Source organism: Natator depressus, chromosome 2 (assembly GCF_965152275.1).
Source record: "Natator depressus isolate rNatDep1 chromosome 2, rNatDep2.hap1, whole genome shotgun sequence".
NCBI classification, from domain to species: Eukaryota; Metazoa; Chordata; order Testudines; family Cheloniidae; genus Natator; species Natator depressus.
In genome coordinates, this window is record NC_134235.1 from 60,681,166 (window position 1) to 60,703,057 (window position 21,892).

General features: G+C 40.2%; 1 protein-coding gene across 4 annotated transcripts in view; it reads right to left on the reverse strand.

Moving 5' to 3' along the window:
- Positions 1-278: 278 nt before the first annotated feature.
- Positions 279-21,892, reverse strand: part of MTFR1 (mitochondrial fission regulator 1) — a 37,895-nt gene continuing 16,281 nt past the window's right edge. For 2 of the 4 annotated variants that reach the window (XM_074944308.1, XM_074944307.1), the window contains exons 2-8: positions 21,042-21,140; positions 18,932-18,971; positions 12,723-12,841; positions 7,512-7,753; positions 4,125-4,362; positions 3,771-3,939; positions 281-2,314 (exon numbers count right to left, since the gene is read on the reverse strand). In XM_074944308.1, the coding sequence (XP_074800409.1) occupies positions 2,255-2,314; positions 3,771-3,939; positions 4,125-4,362; positions 7,512-7,753; positions 12,723-12,841; positions 18,932-18,958 (855 nt within the window). In that variant the 5' untranslated portion in view covers positions 18,959-18,971; positions 21,042-21,140 and the 3' untranslated portion in view covers positions 281-2,254. Of the gene's footprint in view, positions 2,315-3,770; positions 3,940-4,124; positions 4,363-7,511; positions 7,754-12,722; positions 12,842-18,931; positions 18,972-21,041; positions 21,141-21,892 lie in introns of all 4 variants that reach the window. The other 2 variants (XM_074944306.1, XM_074944305.1) reach the window with 2 other exon arrangements.

Sequence of the window (21,892 nt, forward strand, 5' to 3'; positions counted from 1 at the left end):
TCTGGAAGAATCCATACTTAGGCAGCAAAAGTAAAAAGGAAGTGGCCTTTGCTCACTTGCCTCCATAGAACAAGCAGCTGCAATTTAAATTCAAATACCCACACTGCTTTTCCCAGCCTGTTTCCACCATGCTGCTGTGCAGGAGTAGCAGGTTTTCATAGCATACACTCTAATCCGGTGACATAGGAGTAAAGTGCCATACTGGAGCTGGATACTTTTAATATCTTAGGAGGATGCAACTAGACTCCCTTCAGAGCTCTACCACTTCTGAATTTGTTTTCAGACTGACCATTTCTCCCCGCAAAGCCAGCCAACTAATGCACATATGATCAAGACAGAGAGTGCCTAAGTCAAGTCAGCATTTTATTTTTTCTATTTTGTACATCTCAGTGTAGCACTAAATACAAAACACTCTTTGGAGACCAAGTAATGGGACTTTGCTCTTCTAAATGCTTTGAACAATATTTTTTCCAAAGTAAGAGGAATTTTTAGTTAAAACTTTTTTTTTTTTCACTTTTAAACAGCTTTGTAAATACAACACTTTCAAGTATTATATCAGAAATAAAGCCCTTGTTGATCATACTATTTAAATCTCAATTTGTTAATACTGACTAGCATGTAGGTGGATGGAAAATGCTGCACTTTTCTAGTAGTTGGAGGGAGATGAGGGGGGGAGGAAGTTTCAAGAACAAGCACTCACATCACAACTCCAGTAGCCAGCTGTTCCTTTAAAATGAGATTGCTGACTCACCTTCTCTACCTGTATTTATCCACATTCAAAAGAAACTTGCTGTCAGTTTACTTGATATATATAGCCAAGCTAGATCTGTTGTGTTCCTGCTTGTTAGTCCTGTGAATGCCAGAATGTTTTCTACCCAATTTTTCAATACTTGAGAAAACTGGATTGCATTTGTGTACAGAAAGCCTCAGATTGTTTTCCCCTGATGATCCAAGCTCGGTGCTGATCAGGAGAACAAAGCTGCCATACAGCAGGTGCCTAGAGGATTTCCCCAGGTGGGCCTCAGGTGACCCACACCAATGCTTTCCTGGAACTAGTGCAGGGATCATAGTCAAGATATCCCTGACTGCTGAAATATTATCTTGGGGCCATGGGCAGTTATCACAAATAAGGGTAGCCTTCAGTCTCTTCTGCTTTATGCTAAGGGACTAACCCAGCACAAGACCTCCCCATTAACTGTGTAGAGGGTAAAAACATCTCTCCTGTGTGTCAAGCACTCCCCAGCTGCAACAGAGATCAGGGCCTCTGAAAGCAGTAAGATTTTACTGACAAACACCCTATAGTTCATTTTATAAGCACTCCATTTCTTCTCATCTCTACTACTTTGTGACTTCCACATTTGCTCACTCAGACACATACCCTGACATTCTGTCTGAAGTATTTTAATCTACACTGCTATTCTACCCTATTTCACACACATTGGTCTACCTTTTGACAGAGGACTGAACCTGAAGCTAGCTGTGGCCAGTTGCTCAAGATCAAATTCACCTTTAAGGCACTATATGTATTGGAGGGAAAAAACAGAACATTCTGCATTGAGAGAAGGGCAGTCTCATTTGAGAAATCTTGCTATTTTTGAAATGCTCTATTCCATACCACTCAGCTTTGTAACAAGTAAAATCAATGAAGCTTATCAGAGATTATCTGTTTCTCCTTCATTATTAACTGAACAGTTTGATACCCTTGCATGAGCTGTTTATGCTTTTTAGGCTAAAAACAGCAAAAGCTGTCTTAAACTAATGAGATCTCATTTGGAACTGAAGTTGCTAGTCTCAAACTAAATTCTGCAGTGCAAGAAACTTGTTACATCAGCTATTACATGAGAGATAAAATGACTGACAGTACTTCATTCCCATTATTATCATTTACACAAACTGTCTGAAGACTGTCACGTATATAAAAACATTTGTACAGATAAATTAGTGTTAAAATAAAACCACCACAGAAAAGTCTTAGTATTTTAGGTATTGAAAGCTAGATTTTAAAGTTTACTTTATAGGTTTAAAAAAAAACTTGTACTGTCTCTCAACTCAACCCTCTTGTTAAAAAAGTCACATAAGGACAAGTACCTCTAGACTTCAAAATGTAAGACAAAGGCACTATGTTTTTATAATTTTATATCAGTATTTTTTTTGGTTTGTTTTGTAGGAGGGCACTAAATACCAAGAGACACTTACTACATAACACTGATTTCTAATAAAAGCAGCTGAATAGTCTCTTGTGATATAAAAGTAGTTAAGATTTTTCAATTAAAGTCTTCATTTTTCCTGTAGGCTTCAGCATGTGTGGTCCAAACTGAAAAGGGAAAAACAAGTACATTACAATATGTACAGATCCTGGAAATTGTAGCATCATTTTATAATCCAAATTCATAAGTGACCCTAGAATTCAAGCAGAGGCCACCCATCATTTGTCCACTTTGCCTTGCTGCCATAGATGCAAATGGGATTTGATTTAGATGCATTTTACCCACAAAGTTAACTAGAAATTGTCTCACAGGGGAAATGCATATCAGGAACCAAGTGAAGTTACTCAGATCAACCAGATGACTCTGCTCCCAGAACAAGTCTGCTGACAGATTTTTTCCTGCACCTGTTGCAAGTCCTCTGTAAATCACGTATAATGAAATGTGAGGACCAGACTGGGGGGGGGGCGGGGGGCGAGAAGAAGGCTGCCTAAGGGCCACTCCCAGTAACTGATAAGGTTAAAAATGTTACTAGACCACAATTAGTGTTGGTCACCACCACAATATTCTCTGTCAAAGGCTTCCAGCCGGTTCCATTAGCCTCTGATGTTTACCATCCAATCCCTTGCCCCAACAAAAGATGGATCACAATCTCAGAGTGGAAATAGTAATGAACATTCCATGCCACAAGTCAAATATTAATTGCATGTTCTCTCAAGTCTTGTGACATTTGTGCTCTTAAAATTCCCAGCTCCTGGAGGCAAGTAATCAAGTAATAATAGCCCTTGTTACAAAAAATTATAGCCCTCATGGTTGTAGAGAAGAAATGTGACCTGAATGTACACCAGATTATCCAACCTTTATTATTTTAAGTCTCCTGATTTTTGAGTGCTTATGGTTGGTAATCTAGTTCTTCCTCAATCAGGCCCAGAACACAACCAGCTGTATGAGTAAGGTTATTAGGCTTTCTACCTCTTTTGTTGTTTGCTTTCACTTTTGTTTTCCAAGCTGAGTGAAGGGCAAGAGATTAATCTGATCATTTATTTGTTCTCCCTTTCTAGCCCCCAATGCTCAATGACTGCTTACCAGACTGCAAGCAAAGTTTACTGCCCAGCAAAACTGGATTTCACTAGAAATGCGGAGAGATGCATTGCAGGCACTACTTGAAAGAATTTCTGAACACTTACCATTGGAGTTTCACTTCAATTTCAGTCTTTTTAAAACACAATTTAATGAGTTTTCCCAGCACCATGATTAATGTATTTATTTTTAAAAAATGGAACCCAGTTGTCTTTTAAGGTCTTAGTGATGCAATAAAACCTCTCTACCTGCTCATGGTTTACCTGGTCAGCACAAGCCCGAGATAAAGTTGCCCCCTGCAGTGCTTTGAATGGCCGTCTCTCCACTCCCCAGCACTGCTGATGCACAAGCCAAGCTTTCTGGATTTTCACTGGGGTTCTGTGGAGCTGGTCTGAGAGCCAGCTAAGGTTTTTGAAGAGAGATTTACCTCAGCTTTAATGTATGTAGGACCGAATCCCAGGATGTGTCCAGAATCTCAATACTCACCAGCATCATTTCAGGCTTTGCCTTTGTTTCAGACTCTGGAATCTGTTTTTCCGTTTCACTTTGGTTATCACTTCTGTATCGATAAGCAAATTTCTTTTTGAGAGCTTCAGCTATTAGTGCTACAGGATCAGTCGGGTCAGGTGATTTGCATGTTGTGCCTTCTGCTGGTCTTCAAAGGGAAAGGGAAATTAACAATCACAGCAAGTCTTTAGAATGTAGTTAGAGCATCTTTGCATTTCCGTGCTGCCTTTCAAATGTTAGATCAGCAACAGTCCAAAATTCAAATGTTTCTCCATGAAAACTACTGAGTAAGACTTTGCATTAATAAAATTACACAACTTATTGTGTACTCACCTTTTCACTGCACGCAGTTTGACACTGTTCATGTCTTTGAGGATCTCTAGCATATTTGGTATTTCAGGCTTCTTTGGACCATTATCTATCAAAGTCTGTCCCGCGTTTATTTTCTTGCCTTTCCGCTCTTTAATGAGATCAATAGCAGACATACTCCGATGTACCCCAGAAGGTGGAGGAGGCGGTGGTGGAGGAGGAGGTGGTGGTGCAGGAGCTGATGCAGTAGGACTTAATCCAGCTAAAACACACCAAGACATTCATTCCCCGTAAGAACTAAATGCCCTTTTAAAGAAAGCTTGATACATCAAGTATTTTGAAAAGGAACAGATTTGCTGCATATCAATGTTGTCCTCAAAGGGTTGTCTTGTCACAAGACTACTGGCCCGGTTTAAGTCCTAAACCGCCTAAAAATGACAGCATTAAAACAATCACCTCAGCTAATTACTGTTCCAAAAGGATGTTCAGTTCCCAGCTCAGAAACTAACAGTAGATGCACATCCATGTCAGACCTGCAAAACTTGTTCAACACCAGGACCTGTTTCCACCAACTCTGCCCCCTGTTGGGGTCTATCAGTATTTAATGATGCTTGAAGAGAGTTTGAAAGGCAATGCAAAGTTATATTCTTAAGGCAGCCACTGTGCCTGGAAGAAATCACTGTTTAGAAATAATTTTACACATTAATAACAGTTTGGCCGGACAACAGCAATGAATGCATCCCAAGTAAAAATTCCAGTTATACTTGTCATTTGCCAAGACAAGATTCTAAATGAAACTGTTTATTGACTGTAATCACAATCCCTAGATAAGCAGTAGTTATTCGTGCTAACTATTTTCAGAAAGGAAGGACATCTCATGTGAGATTCTTAAACCTGAATGGCAGAGGTCAGAAACTTGTGTGAAGCCCAGTTAAAAAGTCTTCACCTTGTTTCTGTTACCGCCCATGTTTTTCTTTAAGTTTTTTGAATGTCTTCCTAAGATTCAAGAGGAGAGATCTGGCAACTGACTGAACCAATTAGGTTGTAACAAAAATCTAAAATTAAAGCTTCTTGCACCACTTTAGGTGAATATTAAGTCAGTGTTACAGGAGTCACCAAAGATATTACACAGGTCTTGGCAGAGAGAGAGAACTTCCCAAGTGTTTTATTTCTAAAAGACGTCTATGGAATTTAAGTCACTGACTCTGCTCATGCAAATTGGGACCTTATTTTTATTTAACAAAAATCTTCACCCCACCCACCCTTAATTAATCTTAAAAGTGAACCAAACCAACTATCTGGGACAGACAGATCTATAATGTTAACATATTTAAAGCAGTTGCCATATTCTACCAGAAGAGGGAGGTAAAGGAAAATGTTATTTAAATTGAAATCTAGATTGAAAGCCTTCTACTGAACAGAAGGAAAAAAAAAAATCACACCTAGAAAAAGTATTAACCAAGGGCATGTGTCATTTAGGTGATTATTAGCATTTTAGCAATTTGGTATGTTTAGAAGTGTGTTAATTTCAAGCTACTGTTGCTTTCAAAAGGAGGAATGGAACTGAATTATCTTTCAAACTATTTCAGTGCAATGAGTTAATTGCACATATAGTGGTCACATTATTTCCCTATTCGCTCCCAGATTTGGATACTGAACTCTAATATCTTGTCAGGAGAGCCAGCATTCATGATCTAATGGCTAAAGCCCAGGAAAGAATCAGTATACCTATTCCCAGCTTTCCCACACACCTGCTAGGTGACTGTGGCCAAGCCACTTAAGGGTGAGAAACTGCGTCAGAGGTTCATTCCTATCTGTAATGGGTACAGAATAGGCCCTACTATCCTTGTGAGCTGCAACAATTCAAGTTTGTAAAGCATGCCAAGTATCTCAGTGGAAGGTGCTATATAATACAAAGTATTGTTGGGGTTCGGAGGGATGCTGACTATGGGACTGAGGTTAGGACATTCATATCAGGGGCCCTGTATGATTTTTAGCTTCCATCTGAACAGAAATTGGCACTCAAGAGCCCTCAGACCAACATCTGATCCCAAGAATGGCTCCTGTAGCAATTCAACCCTTTCCTCCTGCCCCAAAGCCCTTGTGTGTTATTGCACTGACTTATATGAGCCCATTTTCATGGGGAGGATTTAACTTGTGAACTTCTGCCCCAGAGACAAGTGAGTCAATGATATTAGAAACCAATACTAAGGAATAAGCAGCCATTGTAACAAGTTACAATTCTCTGAAGAGTACTAGGTCTGTTATAAGCTGTGAGAAGATATCACAAGTACTGTGCTTACTTATTCTTAGTCATGTAATAAGCACTGAAGTTCGTTAGAGATTTCTGCTGTCCTTGAACATTTCTAGCAACATGTCACTGTTTCGTAAGCCATTTGAAATATGTATTATATTCCAAAAGCATAGTATCTCAGTGACACTAGACCTCATGACATTACTGATACTCTGTGGGACTTAAGTATCCTAATGATACTTAGCAGCTATATTATGCCTTTGGTTTCATTCATATTTGCGCCAAGCTTTGTTCTAGAAATCCTATTAAATGCTAATTATCTGCAGAATTCAGAACTCAAGACACTCTGCACAAATATTTGAAGAAATGATTTTTAAAAGTACGAAATATAAGAATCTGGAGGTGTTGGTCCCCCTCTACCACTGGAGAAACATCTGTGTGGTCCTGTTAGTATACTGTACCCACTCTCTTGAATGTGTTAAGTGAAAATAACGTGAAGTCCAGGCAGAAGGAGGAGTTAATACTAAACCTGATCTGCAGAAGGTTAGGATAGTGAATATCTGAAGTCTCATGTATTTGATATTTAATAGATAAATTTTGACCACCAGTCAGGCAGGTTTTTGGGAGTTGCCATCACACCACTACACGCATGTCTATCAGCTACGACTCGGTGGTGAAAAACACCATTTGCTCTTTACAATGGAAGTCAGATAACATGACTACGGCTCACGGTCAATCAAGTTTTAGGTTTCCACGGCAGTTCACTACTGCATATGAATAAACCCATTCATGTACAACTGGGCTAGTAAAGGGCACACACTGTTTTCCTCTCACAGGTTTCAATTTCCATCCCACAACTCCAGATGGAATTTTAAAAAAAAGAGCCTTTTACCCATCACCTGCAAGTTTACTTTGTACTGTAGTTTCACAGTAAGACAGCACAGATATCCTGGAATCGAGCCTCAGTGAGGCTCTGTACAACCACTATAAATGAAATTTGGTGCTAGCACTTCTTACAACCCTACAAACTTCACTATCAATCCTGCAATATCTCACAAAAATGACTTCATTATACTTACATGTATCGGTCAATCAGTTTTAAAGGAGCAGATTCCTTTTTAGCTAATTTGATATGAAAGTGAGACAGAGTTTAATACCTGCTGGCAGATTCTGCTGTTCTTGCAAGATTACAATTTTGGCTATTTGTGCCCTTAAACTGGCAAGTTCATTTTCTAGAGCACTAATCTTCTGCAGAGCTTCATCATTCTTGGTCACCACACCCTTGGGGGCTGGCTCTTCTTGTAATAGGTTTGGTAAGGATACATGTCTACTTGGTGGTCTTCCAGAGCAATATGGTTCATGTGGAAGAGGTGGAGCCGATTTTGACCAGACTTCTGATCTGTAACAAAGCAACAATTGTCACACGGGGCTGGTCTGTAGTAAGTGCTTCTACCAAACTGCTAAGAGGAGAGAGCAAAACAGTTAAGTGTAAGCACTGAGCCAAACATTAAGATTGGACCTTCAAACCAAACTACTTACTTTTGGCCTTTTAAGGAGGAATCAAAAAACCCTCAGGTAAACATCTTCTCACCTGCTTTCAGAAGTTTTTATATCCCTCTTTCTACAATGAAATACTTGCAAGTAACGTCTGGCAGAATCTGACTCATAGATCCCTAAAAACTAAAGTTGAAGTGGCATTGGTTTTAAGTTTTTGTTGTTTGTTTGTGTGTGTTTTTTTGGAGGGCGGAGCGGATGGAATGCTGCCTCAGAAACACTGAGAGCCTAGTAGTGCTACAGACATTTACTAGTAATTATGATATACAAGTTATATAAGCAACAAAGATCTTGATATGAACACATTCCACCTTTGTTCTAATAGTGTGAATAAGAGAACACAAATTTAAGCTAAGGCAAGATTCAGGCTAGATATCAGGAAGGGCTTATAATCAAAGTAATTAGTATGTGAATCGGCCTAACAAAATAGTAAATACTACTACTAAAAGGGACACTATCAAGTTAAGTTAGGCCCAAAATTAAGGTTTGGTAAAAGTAAACTTTTATTACTAAACGAAGAGAGACCTGTTTATAAAAGCTTTTTGTGATTAAAAAGCTTTCCAATGGAATTTACACGTTCCCCTGCAGTGTTCACAACCTGATATTGCAGCACTAATGTACTGCACAATAACTTAAGTGTCATTTCATTGCCCAAGATGAAAAAGCATACTTGGAATACTTTCAGTTAAATTTGAAGTGTTAAATTACAAGCAAGACAATAAATTTTAGCAGCCCCATGGGTTACACTAAAAAGTTAGAGATAATAGGGTTTTTGACATTCAGTGAATAAAATAGTCTCATCTAGTCTATTACTCAGCTCTTGGCAGGGCAATCTGAAACTCTAAGTATAAATACTAATTTTTCTAGCTCCAATCTGTTTTTCCTCTGAATGCCTTGTGTGAACAGTTACTTCTAAGTTTTCACAGTTGTTTGCTTTGCTGTTGGAATGAAGCTTCTTTAAAAACTTGCCCTAAAAATCACTGACAATTTTAGATTTTTTCTACCTGAGAATTTTTTTGTATGCAATTTGTTCCTTTTGAGATGGAATAGCTTTCCATGTTCTACAAAGTCCACTTTCCACCTATACTGTCCCGCTGCACAGACAACCCTAGTTTGATAGGATTCCTCAGATTCTTGTTCTCAGAATTGTCAAGGGGCATGAAGCTTTGTGGCAAGGTTTAATGTTACAAAAGCTGTTTAGTAGGAGAATAATGCATCGTAAGAAGAACAGGGGAGAAGAGAAGCCTCATGCACTAAAAAATTCTTTTTATGAGTCCCTCCCTTCATGGTATGTAACCAGTAAAGGAATGAAAACATAGGCTGTGTTTGCTGCTTCCCTTCTTATACCTGTCAAAGAAACCCAGAATATTTTAACACTCTGATATTAAAATATAGGAAGTTTCCTGCTTATTTGATAACTTCAGATCTTGAAAGCTAGATACCAAGGTACCAGAAATATTGTTCAAGGCAATAGTACAACTAATGCTCATTACTAAGATAGAGGATTACAAGAATGAACTAAGATACTGTAGCTGCAGAAGAAAAGCCCATATATTTAATTAACTCCCACTTGAATTCTTACAATTCCTCAAGCATATCAGGATCTTGGGTTTCTGTGGCACTGCTTGGTCAAACACTGGGGAAAGAATTCTGAATAGAAATAGGACTTTTTGAAATACCTCATCTGCAGATTTCAGAGTAGCAGCCGTGTTAGTCTGTATTCGCAATAAGAAAAGGAGGACTTATGGCACCTTAGAGACTAACACATTTATTTGAGCATAAGCTTTTGTGAGCTACAGCTCACTTCATCGGATGCATCCAATGAAGTGAAAGCTTATGCTCAAATAAATGTGTTAGTCTCTAAGGTGCCACAAGTGCTCATCTGCAGAATGTGCTTTAAGTTACACAGTTCATGGCCCTGGTTTAATCAGAGTTTCAGTTGTACTCTTATAGTAGTATTGGCTGCCCGGCCAATATATTTGTAGCGCTTGCTCCTGTTTAAATGGAGACAGCCCATACAGGAGATTTTAGGGTCTTTTAAGGCTAAAAGGGACACATTAGGATCTTACTTCCTGCCTAACACGGGCCATAGAACTTAACCCAGGGATAACAGACAAACAAGTAAGGTGGACGTTGCAGGCTTTGCAGCTAGTCCATCCTTCATAGAAAAGTAAATTAACTGCAGACAAAAGAATCCCCAATTGCTGTTTATTGCGGTATCTGTAATTCATACTCTATTGGTATGTTTATCACTGTTGAGAAGTGCTGAATTGACAGCAATGGAAACAATATCCACAGAATACATACTGCCTAGACAGGAGCAGGTACAGTTTTTTTGTATTCTTGGATGTCTGTCCACCCAGAGCTGTACTAAGACAAAACACTCCTCCTTTCACTCAACATCTGAACTGGTGACCTAGAGGTGGGAGGTTTCAAATCCTATTAGCAGCTATCTGCAACACCCAGGTCCTGCCTATTTAATATTATTACTTTGACTTTTGAACTGGGGACCACTACTTTACAGATTGCACATTTATCTCTAATAGTTTTAGGACTGTTCTTATTCTTAAGGTAATGCAAAATTAAAATAAAGAAATAAATAAAATAAAATAAAAAGTTGTATCCTCCCAGGACAGAATGCAGGATTTTCATAGGGTTCCTGGAACCATAAATCCTGGGTAGCATCTTGGATTTACTCCAGAGGACCTTGTCCCCTTGGTTCCCCCGACAGCTTTTAAAGCTTCATTTTGTATTGAAAAAGAAGAGCTGAACACTAGCTATGTACAACTGGAATGTGAAGTATTTATTCAACATAATTAATCCATACCGATAAAATATCTGCTTAAGAGTCAACATTTCAGTGTGCGTAGGTGATGAATTTCATTGTCTGGCCTGGGGCTATTATTGCCAAGTTATTTTTACTTCCTTCAGTGCTGACTTAAATCATGCCACTGAATTTTTGAATTAACAGCACTTTATTCACACAGATTAAATGAAAGACATTCAATAATACTTCAAATTGATTTGATTTTTTAAAAACCTTATTTAAATACTGTAGTAAAGGGACTTTATATAATAAGGTACTTTGATGCACAGTAAGTTTATTGAAATATATTTGTTTCAGTAGAACATTTGGAATTTACCACTTGAAAAATATATGTCTGAAATGTGACTATAGCATTCAGTGTACAGGGGGACAAAATGATGTGCAGTTTAGTTCTGCAAGGCTGTTAATAGATCTGTTTTTGACAGTGTAGAGAAAGTGGATCTCATCCTCTGTAAGCCGGTATATATATTGACATAGGGACATAAGCCTTCATAGTGAACTACTTGTTAAGCATTTTATGGGAAGTAGATATTGCAAATACATATCTTTATATTTATGTGGGCTTCTTGGACCAGGGATTGCCCTTCTAGAGAGTGTTTGAAAGCACCTACTGAACATTACTGTAATTAATGTTAAATATTTCACATGTACAAGTAACAAGCCAAATTTAAGACCCCGCCTAACGAAGTAATTTTTAGAGCTACCCCGTAAACTCACCGTTTGCTGTCCAACTGTCAACTTTTGAGTTCAAGGATAAGATCACTTTACACAATGTTCCTTAGCGAGTTCTCCCCAAATAGCAATTTCAATTAACAATACCCAAGTTCCACAACAATCTGTAGGTGCTTCCTTGAAGCAAAGAGCTGCTCTTCCCATTGATACTATAAAGCTGAATGACTGTACAAGTCAGCTCTTACACAAGAGCCCAGGAGTTGAACAGCCATTCCTTGTGCTGAAATGTACCTATCAAAGGGATTTATCTCTGAAAAGTCAAGTTGATGGATTTCTGCTACTCCCTTTGGAGTTATTGACATCAACAGTGGCTTGCAGCCATATTCCTATTATGCAATATTTCACTATAGCAAGTTGTGTTGGAGGGCACTGAAGTCATCACTAAATGCATGCTTTTAAAACAGGTGTCCTTTGGAGGAAGCTACTACATCTGTGAATACCAAAGCCATCAATCAGGGCCCTCAGATGCTCCTTATTTAAAGTAAACAGAAACCTGGTCTACTCTAGAAAGCCTATGCCACTGAAGCCTGCACCAGCATGACTGAACCAGTGAAACCTGTAATAATACAGTGTCCACAATAGCCATCTCATTCCAGGTGTATACAGAGCACTATACCCATAAAAACACTCCCTGCCCACTGCAGTAGTACCTGTCCTACAGCTATGGGCGAGGCTCCCTAGTCACTGCCTGTCCATTTTCATGCTTATAAAAATTAAGTACAAAATGCAAGTGTGTGTGTGTTTTTACAAGCACAAGTGTCTCTGCTCTGCAGTGCAGAGCCTTAACCAGAGAGGTCAGTAGAGGCAGGTCAGATATTGTGCAATTGGTCTTTCTGGTGGTGTCCCACAAGTGTAGCTGAATCCCCATTGCTTGTTTAGCACTGCAATCCCACAGAAGCAAGATTCAGGACCAGCAGCAATAACCCCTGCTCAAAACAAGTGCAGCAACAACAAAAACGAGAGAGCGTTGACAATGGTCCCATATCATAGAGAGCATGTGTGTGGGGACAACACAGTGATATGGGTGCCTGCAATGCTAGAATTATCTAGTGCATAGCCTGTCTTTCCTGGATCAAAGCCCCATGTCTGCTCAAGTTGTGGTCCTTCCATTCATAAACCTGACTTCAGTTTCTTCCCTCCTTGCTCCCCACAATACTGAAATGCTTGCACACCTATAGTGTTAAGTATACTAGATAGCAAGTGCTACGATTTGAGGGGAACCTATGATGAAATCGAGGAGATTTAACAAACATACCTGAGCCTTGTAGAGACTTCACCTTCTTCTTGCGCAACCCATCCCACATCTGCAAAAGAGGCTACCGTGTCTTCTCTGAGCTGTTTAGAGTGGTTTCTTTCTGTAGAGTGAGAGGTAACCTAGAATTTTCAAGACAAAAGTTCATTTTTTAAAGTTAATAAGGGATTGTTCCTTTTGAAAGCATTCTCCAACCCATTTTACAGTTGCATTTGAAGGAGTACAAGAGCTTGATACTGTATGTAGCTATCAAGAATACACACAAGACACCAGGGATCTTAGCATACTTGGCACTAAGATAGTATCCAAAGCCCTAAGATAGTATCCAAAGCCCACTGCAGTTAAGGACTTCCACAAGCATTGGATCAGGCCCCTTGTTTTTACTGAGATTATTTTTGCTATTTAAAAGGTCATGGCAAGTTTCCTAGGCTATACCAGCTTATTTAGCACTATAAAGCCAATGCAAGTTATTTGTTATATAGGAGATAAGCAACAAAGTACTTCACTGGCACAGGCAGGCAAAGTATTCCAAGTCTACAAACAGTCACCACTCAATTATATTATATTAAATCATACGTTTTAATAGTCAATTTAATAGGGTCACTAGAACTTCCTATTTTGATCAGATTTATTTAATGTCATTTATTTTGAAAGTGAAATATTTTAGGTGGTACTCGACCCTTCCCTCCTTCAAAACTGATGTTCTCTCTGCAAATGTCAGGGCTTGAAAGAAGTTAGTATTTACATGACCACTGCAGAAATCAGAAAACTGAAAAAAACTGACACAAGTGAGCAAGTTATTGAAACTTCCCAGTCCAACCATTACAAGTCTTTTCATGTGCAAGAAGGAGGGAAGAGATGGGAGGGAATGGGGACACGACACTAAGGTTTTAACGAATTGTCTGTCCCTGTGAGCCCCGTACCAAACAAACTCAAACTGCTTTTAAAATGGGATCTGTTGTATTTGTTTAAAAACTTTGCAGTCATGGGGCAGACAAAGCTCCAGAGACTGGAACTGTTTGTACAACTGATTTAAACCTGCTTTCACAGGGTTTAACTAATAGATGAGAATTATTTTGGCCACCAAAACAGTCTACAGCAGCAGCTCAGACTGGCTTTAAGACCAGTTTGAAAGGCTGGAAGAGTTTCCGCAGTGAAGGCAAAGCCACGTAGTTTGAACCTGTATACCCACCCCAGATGATCACTATTACCCTCAGTACACTAGCAAACTGAAATAAAGTTGAAAGTGGTTTTCAGCAACAGTTCATCCCGACCGAACCAACAATGAAAAATGGTTTCAGTGTTATATAGGCCAGGTAAAACCTGTTCATATTTCAGAAAGCGGGCTGGCTGCGTCTATACTTCTGAACTTCATGCCTGTAACTCACCCCTGTGCAGCTCTACCATTGCTAACACCAGGAGAAGCTGCAGCATAGATGGGGTGCTTTTACTACCTGCCGAACTAGCATACCATATCAGCTGTGGGTGAACACTTTTCACAAAGCAATCACTCTGTATCTGACTTCAGTCCTCATCCTCAAAGGAAACCTGCACAAACACTTTCAAGACATGAGCCTGGGAGCTCATAAGTTTGCTATATACTAAAACTCATGGACTCAATAGAGACACGAGATTTATGGCTTATTACAACAATCTACACTACACTAACCACCGCAGCTGCCTTCCCCCTCCTTCCTTACTTCTCGGAGACTTCTGTGCCACTGCTCAATGCAGAATTTGCGCTGAATTAATGTTCCGCACAAATTTCATTTTTCCCCCCACAGAATTGGTGCTGCAGAGCTGCTGGCCCCCACTTGAGACCACTGGGCCCAGTAAATAAAATACAGGACACTGCTGGAGGGGCAGAGGAGGGGGAGCTGGAGGGTTCTGGGCAGCTGTGGTTACCAACATATCCTGAAGGAAGGAGGTAGAGTTCAGGAAACTATACAAGCCCAGGATCCAGCATAAGACTGTTTTTTCCTCTGGAGCCCTGGGCTCTGGGACAAGGGAGTGTGGGTGTCTGGGCTTGAGGGGGGGCACCCTGTGGCTGGGCTCTGGGACGAGGGTGTGCGGGTGTCTGAGACCAGAAGGGTAGAGTTTTCCCCCCCCCAAGATGTGCCAAGCTGACACGTATGACAAACCCAGACTGAGGTGCCCAAACAAAAGCATAACAGAGAAACAGGAACTGGGTTGTTGTAGAGGTTTCTTTAACTCTTTGCTACTGGGGGAATCTTTTTTGTGATCTGTATTGTTACAGACACACTTACGAACAGGTATTTTGACAAATAAAATCTGCAGAATTTTGCAGTTTTTGAAATTTTTTGGTGCAGAATTCCCCCAGGGGTACATCCCTTTCCTCCCTATGACTGGAGGAGTGTTAACCGGCCACTTACCTTGAATGTTTAGCATAAGTAAACATCTCAAGGGATCAATCTGTCTCATCTTGTACTTAGCTGTGACACTGGGTTCCCAGACCTGAAGAGCAGCTCTATATATTCTGGAAAGCTTGTCTCCCTCGCTAACAGAAGTTGGTCCAATAAAAGACATCACCTCACCCACCTTGTCTCTCTAGCGGCATGGCTACACTTGCAGATGTAGAGCGCTTCACAGAGCACAGTATGGAAAGTGCTGCAGTCTGTCCACACCAACAGCTGATAACGCACTGGCGTGGCTACATTTGCAGCGGCATTGGGAGTGGTGCATTATGGGCAGCTATCCCAGCATGCAAGTGACTGCAACATGCTTTTCAAATCGGGGGTGGGGTGGGATGGAGTGTGACAGGGAGTGTGTTGTGTGTATGTGGGGGAAGAGAGAGTGGGTTTTGGGGGTGCTGAGTGTGTGTCAGCATGCTGTCTTGTAAGTTCAGACTCCCCTGCCTCTCTCTCACTCACTCAAGCAAACAGTAAATGTTTGCTTTTTCTCCGAGCTGTAAGCAGCCGGCTTCTCTGAAACGGAGCTTTGAAAGGGCATTTCTGCATTCCTACAGCCGATTTTACAACAATGACAAGAGTGGCCACTTGACTTAAGGGGATTATGGGATGTTTCCAGAGGCTGATCAGAGCGCAGTAATGCAACACCTCGTTCACACTAGCACCGCGGCGAGGGCGCAGCAACCGTTATTCCACTCGCTGAGGTGGAGTTCCGGCAGCGCCATAGCCGCAGAGTCAGTGTGCTCTACATGCCTTGCCAGTGTGGACGTGGAGTGAGCTAGGGTGCCCGGGGCTCCATTACTGCGCTGTAACTCGCAAGTGTAGACAAGCCCTAATATCCTGGGACCAACACAGCTACAACTCTGCATACAAACTAGCACTTACGTTATCAGTAGTACTGGAGACGCTGCACCTGTAGCCGATGATGATTGAGTTCAGTAGACAAGGCTAGTAATCCTACTTACAACTCTATTAACATTGCTTCGTCTGCTTTGTAGGTAGCAGACGGGGTGGTCAGCCCAAATTTGAATACGTGTTGTCGCAACCGTATGTACCAGGTTGCAATGGGTGGAGCAGGGACCTGGACCCAGGCCCAGGCCCAGCCCCATGGCACAAGAACCACCGCTGAGGGGTAAGCGTGGGGAGAACTCGCTCTCCAACCCCTCCCCTGGGGCTTCTTTTCTGCACCCGGCCAGGAGCAGTGTGCTTGCCTAGGGCCCCACAACCCATCAGAGGGTCGGGATTTACCGATTGGGAAACACTAGCATAGAGTACTGCATTACAACTCTCACTGCTCCATTGGAGGTGTCTTTTGGTTAAAAGAACCAAAAGAAGTTATGACCAGATATGACACCTGTATTCACATTAAGGGTGATAAATAGAATATCACAATTAAAATACTTCTAGCCATTTAATCCGTGTTGTCAACACAGATTTTTCTTGTGATATTGGACACACCAGAGCTATCACCATGACAGGATTAATAGTTAAGATTCAAATAACAGAGACAATTTGCTCTTACCTCAGGAACTGTGCTTTAGAAAAGAGATTAAATTCTATAAATCACATTTACGAAGTCAAGTTACCTAAACATCAGTGGTGATTGAAAGCTGAATCCCACATATTTAGAAACAAGTTTTGCTGGTATATTGAGAGTTTTTTGTACTTGCCCCCCTCCCCCCTTTATTTTTTTTAAACTCTAAGGAGGTTTGTACGAAAATAGAATCTTTGCTGCTTGTGTGCTCTCTCTCGTTCATATATATCTTATTTCTGACCACCTTAAGATCTCCATAATAGCTAACTGCAACATCATAGATGATTTGGATGTCTAGAAAAGAAAAAAATTGCAACATGAGCTTGCTCTCTATAATTGAAGTTTTCCAAAAAGCTTTGTATGAAGCGTGAGCAAGTCTTTAAATGAAAGATTTAAAATAATGCATAATCCACCTCCAAGAATCTTTATTTTATCCTCTATTACATCAGATTTCAATACATTTTCAAGTCATATACTACTTCACCAGCCCCCTCTGTGGCTTCCTGACCAAAGATAGAGTCTGGATCACTGCTTTAACATCATGAGCAGTGGGGAACCAGGGAGCTGACAGGCATCTCCCTGCAGGTGCTATGATGTATGATCCAGCTAGGAGAGACAGCAAGAGGCCCATGCCAACTGATCTCTTCTACAGGACACACTAGGTAGCAGGAGTTGAGCCAGGGAGGGCAGCATGCTGCTAGTGCCAGAGAGAAAGGACCCAGCTTTGACCAGTGGTCTCAGGTTTTTCTCCCCAGCTCTCAGCCCATCCAAGGCTAGATCTACACTTGGAGTTAGGGTGTGATTCCCAGCTTGCGTACACATACTCACATGAGTTCTCCTCAACCTAGTGAGCTAAATGTAGTCGTGTAGCTGCAGTACCACAGGCCGTGGCAGCACAGGCTAGCTGCCCAGAGTACAGACTCTCCTGGACCCCGGGTATGTACTTGGGGATGGCTAGCCCATGTCACTGCTGCCCATGCTACTACTTGGAGTGGCTAGCCCATGTTACACTGCTATTTTTTTAGCACACTAGCTCAACGAGAGCTAGCATGAGTATGTCTACGCAAGCTGGGAATCATACCCCTTGTGCCAAGTGTAGACATAGCCTAAGTGCATAATATGTGAACATATCTACTGGAATTACTTGAGTTCTCACCCCCCTGCTCACAGACACCTCTCAAAGCTACCTCCCCTCCCTCCCCATAGAAATTAAGTACAACTGTTCTGCTCTGGGTGTTGTCACAGCACGCTCCCAACCACTTTTTGCCTTCACTCAAGGTATGGCTGAAGGCACTGGAGAAATACCATCTAAAGTTTCTGAAGCTTAGAAAGTTCTGAATAAAGACTTACTAGTCTGGAATCAACACCTTGGGATATTTTAAACAAACACTGGGAATAACTTCTCTTTGAGCAAGTTAACTACATTCCCGGCCATGTTTGTTGGGTTAGTGCATTAGCCTTTCACTTGGAAAGCCTCAGATGAATACTAAGGTCAAAAAAGTTTGACAAATTCAACTTATTTCCCTAGCAGATGCTTGTCTGACAAAGGCAGACAATACAATACAACTGGGTATCGTTAGTGCACAGAAAAGAGACATAGGACTAGAATGCTACAATTGAACAATAGTGGATTTAAGGGCATTGGCTGAGCTGGATGAGGAAGCTTGCGCAGCTCCTCTGTATTAAGCCTGGCCCTAACTTGTACTAGTTCCTCAACTACACTCATGAATAAGGATAGACTGAGTGAGCCAGACACACTCACTTTTACTCTTCCATACCTCCCCTTACAGCAAGTGATTTACAGTGTCAGGTGTAGTTTATATAGTACATGCATTAAGCTGCTATATTATAGGTTACTGAATACTAAGAGCCTCGCATACAATATGGAAAGTCAACTGCATCTGCCATTACATGTTTGTTTGGTTTTTTTTTTAATTCCAATGAAATCCTCAGAGACCAATAGAAAGGAAAGCAATAGTTTTCCCTAAGACATTAAACCCTCAAATAAAACTTTAGGCTATGTCAGTGTCTATTGTTTTAAGATTGGTGGAATGAAGGCTTGCCATGTTGTAAAGCACATATGAACATGGTAGTAACAGATACATATCTCCAACCTGTTTATCAGAAGTTCATGGTGAAATGAAGACTTGTAGAGAATATGGGTTATGGTTCTTAGCTGGAGTTAAGACACACTGATTATAGGCATGCACTAATGGCTGAAACAAGTAATTTAAAAAAAATTAACTTACAGCAGGTTCAGTGCATGGTCCTTTCATACTATAGCTAAAGCTAGCAGGAAAGAAAAAAGGAAAAGAGATATCTATAGGAAAGTTTCAGCATAGCAACAGTCTAAAAGGAAAACAGTCAAGACAGGTGCTGAAAAGAACACTCAGAATTCCATCTTCTGAGTCAAACACACAGAGATACATAATCCTGGTTTCTAACATGTTGGACAAGACCAAAAGACTTGTATACAGTGCTTTAAACAAACAACTTTAATGGGATTTGAAGGTTTAATTTGTTGACTAAAGCTCAGATATTTACAAGATTTCAAAGTCAGTTCACTAGAACAGCTGTGCTTCTACTTCTTCAGATCATCATCTTTCATCCACTGTATTATCACAATCAGATTTATATACTAAAGGTAAATACAAATTTTAAACTTAAGTGACTTTATTCCTGAAGTAGTTTATTCTTCAAAATGTCTGTGAAATGCCAAATACTTCATTAATAATAATGCAAAGTTTAGATTGAAATATTAATATTTGATTCATATAAGAAGCAGAAAAGTCAAGTTAGGGCTCCTACAGGCACAGAGTTCTTCTAAGAAGACAATACAAGACACAGGGTTTCCTCTCATCCTACAAGAAATGAAGTTATCTGGCTAATAAAATGGTAAGGAACTTAATTTCTCTTTAATAGCAGAGGGAGGTCTTCCTATCAACATCACCCATGATATTAACTCCTATGCTATTAAAGAAAATTAGAGAAGCAAATATATTTTAAGCAGTGAAAAGCCTACATCTGTTTGAATTACTAAGCCTTAAAATGGACATTTCCCAACCACAAAACTTTCTACACAAAGCCGCCTTCTCCTCTCCCCACATCTCAAAAAGACTGATGCGGTTTCTTCCTCAGCTCAAGAATTTCAGCCCCTCCAAATTATCCTATTTGGAAACTTTTCTTTGCTATCCAAAACAGAGTTTTAGAAAGCACGTGTTGCAGTTTCTGTATTTTCCATCTGTTCCAGAAAGACTTCTTGTTGCAACACAAGGAGGACAAAATAACCACCTCTTGTTTATATCATTACCATCCCCCCCCACCCAACTTCCTAGTCTGTTCACATTAGAAGTGCACAATTCAGAGTGCAGCACAGAATTTGACATTCTTTCACCTACACAGTTCAAGTCTACATTTAAAGACTGAACAAATAGTGAGCTCACACTATCTTGTTTACCATGTTCACCTTCAGAGAATTTGTATCATGTGCATAAGCAACATGTATTTACTTTCCACTCATTCTTAAGTAACATTGTTTGCCTTTCCATTACCCAGGTTTATAAACCCAATTTATCAGTTAAATACAGCTTTGGAAGTGATGTCTGATGATACTTATTTTTTGGCCACAGCGGAGATTGCTTTTTTACTTTTGTAGCCAAAAAAGTCTCTTGCCTTGGAAGAAAGCAGTCAAGAACGGCAAGCTGCTAAGTTTTCCTGAAGAGGTTTTTTTGTTTTGTTTTTTTTTAAAAAGAGAAACATACAATAAATTCTGTGGTGAATGCCCCCAGACAATAAAGGCATTCAGGAGATTATGAACTTGCCTCTTACATCCTTAGAAGTCAACCCAGAGGACTCTCACTTTTGTGAGGAGCTAGCATACGCTGCAGTAGCAATGTTTACCACAGCTCCACTACAGATTGGAGCAGGCCAATTGAAGTAGACCTCTTTGAAATACTGCTTATTTTTAAAAGCAGGGACTATTTTACAGACAAAGCTCTACAAGAGCCACACAGTGCTATTTTACAAATTAACATTCTTAGAGGTTCAATGAAGCATGTTGGAAGTGTCATGGTATAAATACCAATGTCACATTTGCTGGGGTATCAGAGTAGAAACTGAAGAGACTAGACTTTGGCAAGACATGGTGGTGGACAGTGAGGAGGAGGGAGGAAAACTAATTTGGTATGAACAAGGGGCCTCTTCTACTCTGCTTATTTGAAGCATCCAAGACATAACCTACACATTTTGTTTTAAATGCACCTGCAGATCAACTTTAAAGTCCTCTAACACAAAACAAACGCCATAGAGAAAAATGGAAAAGTATTTTAAGAAGGTTTTTAAACTGTGGAGAATTCCTACCTGAAAATGAACTCTTGGGCACTGGATAAGAGAGAGATTAGTACCAATTTTCCTTACAATACTTCGAGATGAACCATAAGGTTTTCCTGACCAGAGCACCTGAGGGAAAAAATTCGGTGAACTGTTATAGTACTTGTTAGATCATTTACCCAATATACAATTAAGATACAATAAAGTTATTTGCTCCATCCAGCAATATTTGTACTGTATAATGTTTAAATGTACACATACCAAAATTACATATTCCCCTGCAGCATGGAAGACATGCTATGGACTCAAATTCCTACTGGTGACCCACACTATTTTGACAGTCATACTTTAACTTGCTTGCATCAGCACAAATAATTTTAAGTATTTGCAGCATGTTCAATGCTATTCAAATACAGTCTTCTGCCCTAAGGAATTCACATTCTATGTGACAGACCTCAAGTCACAACACATTGAGACACTCAGAACAGAGCTAACTTTTTTTTTCTTTAAATAGATGAAGCATGATAAGTTGGGGGAGGAAAAGGAATTTGAAGTAGGTCGAATACCTCCTTCCAAGACATGGACAAAAGCAGAGTTTAATAATTATAAAAAACCCTAATAAGTTATCCCTAGCTCTGTTTCCCAGCACATTCTCTTTCTCACCTTAGAATGAAAGCTCTTTGGGTCAGGGACTGCCTTTACTTATGTATCATACAGCACAAGGCACACTGATGCTGCTAGGATCGCTACCAACTAGCACAGGCTGGCCAAGCAGTTATGGGATTCCTTGATAGTTTATTGTGAAAGTTTGCATGTTCTATTAAACATACTGTAATGTATGCTATGCATCTTAACACTTGAACTGTGCCCCTGCAAACACT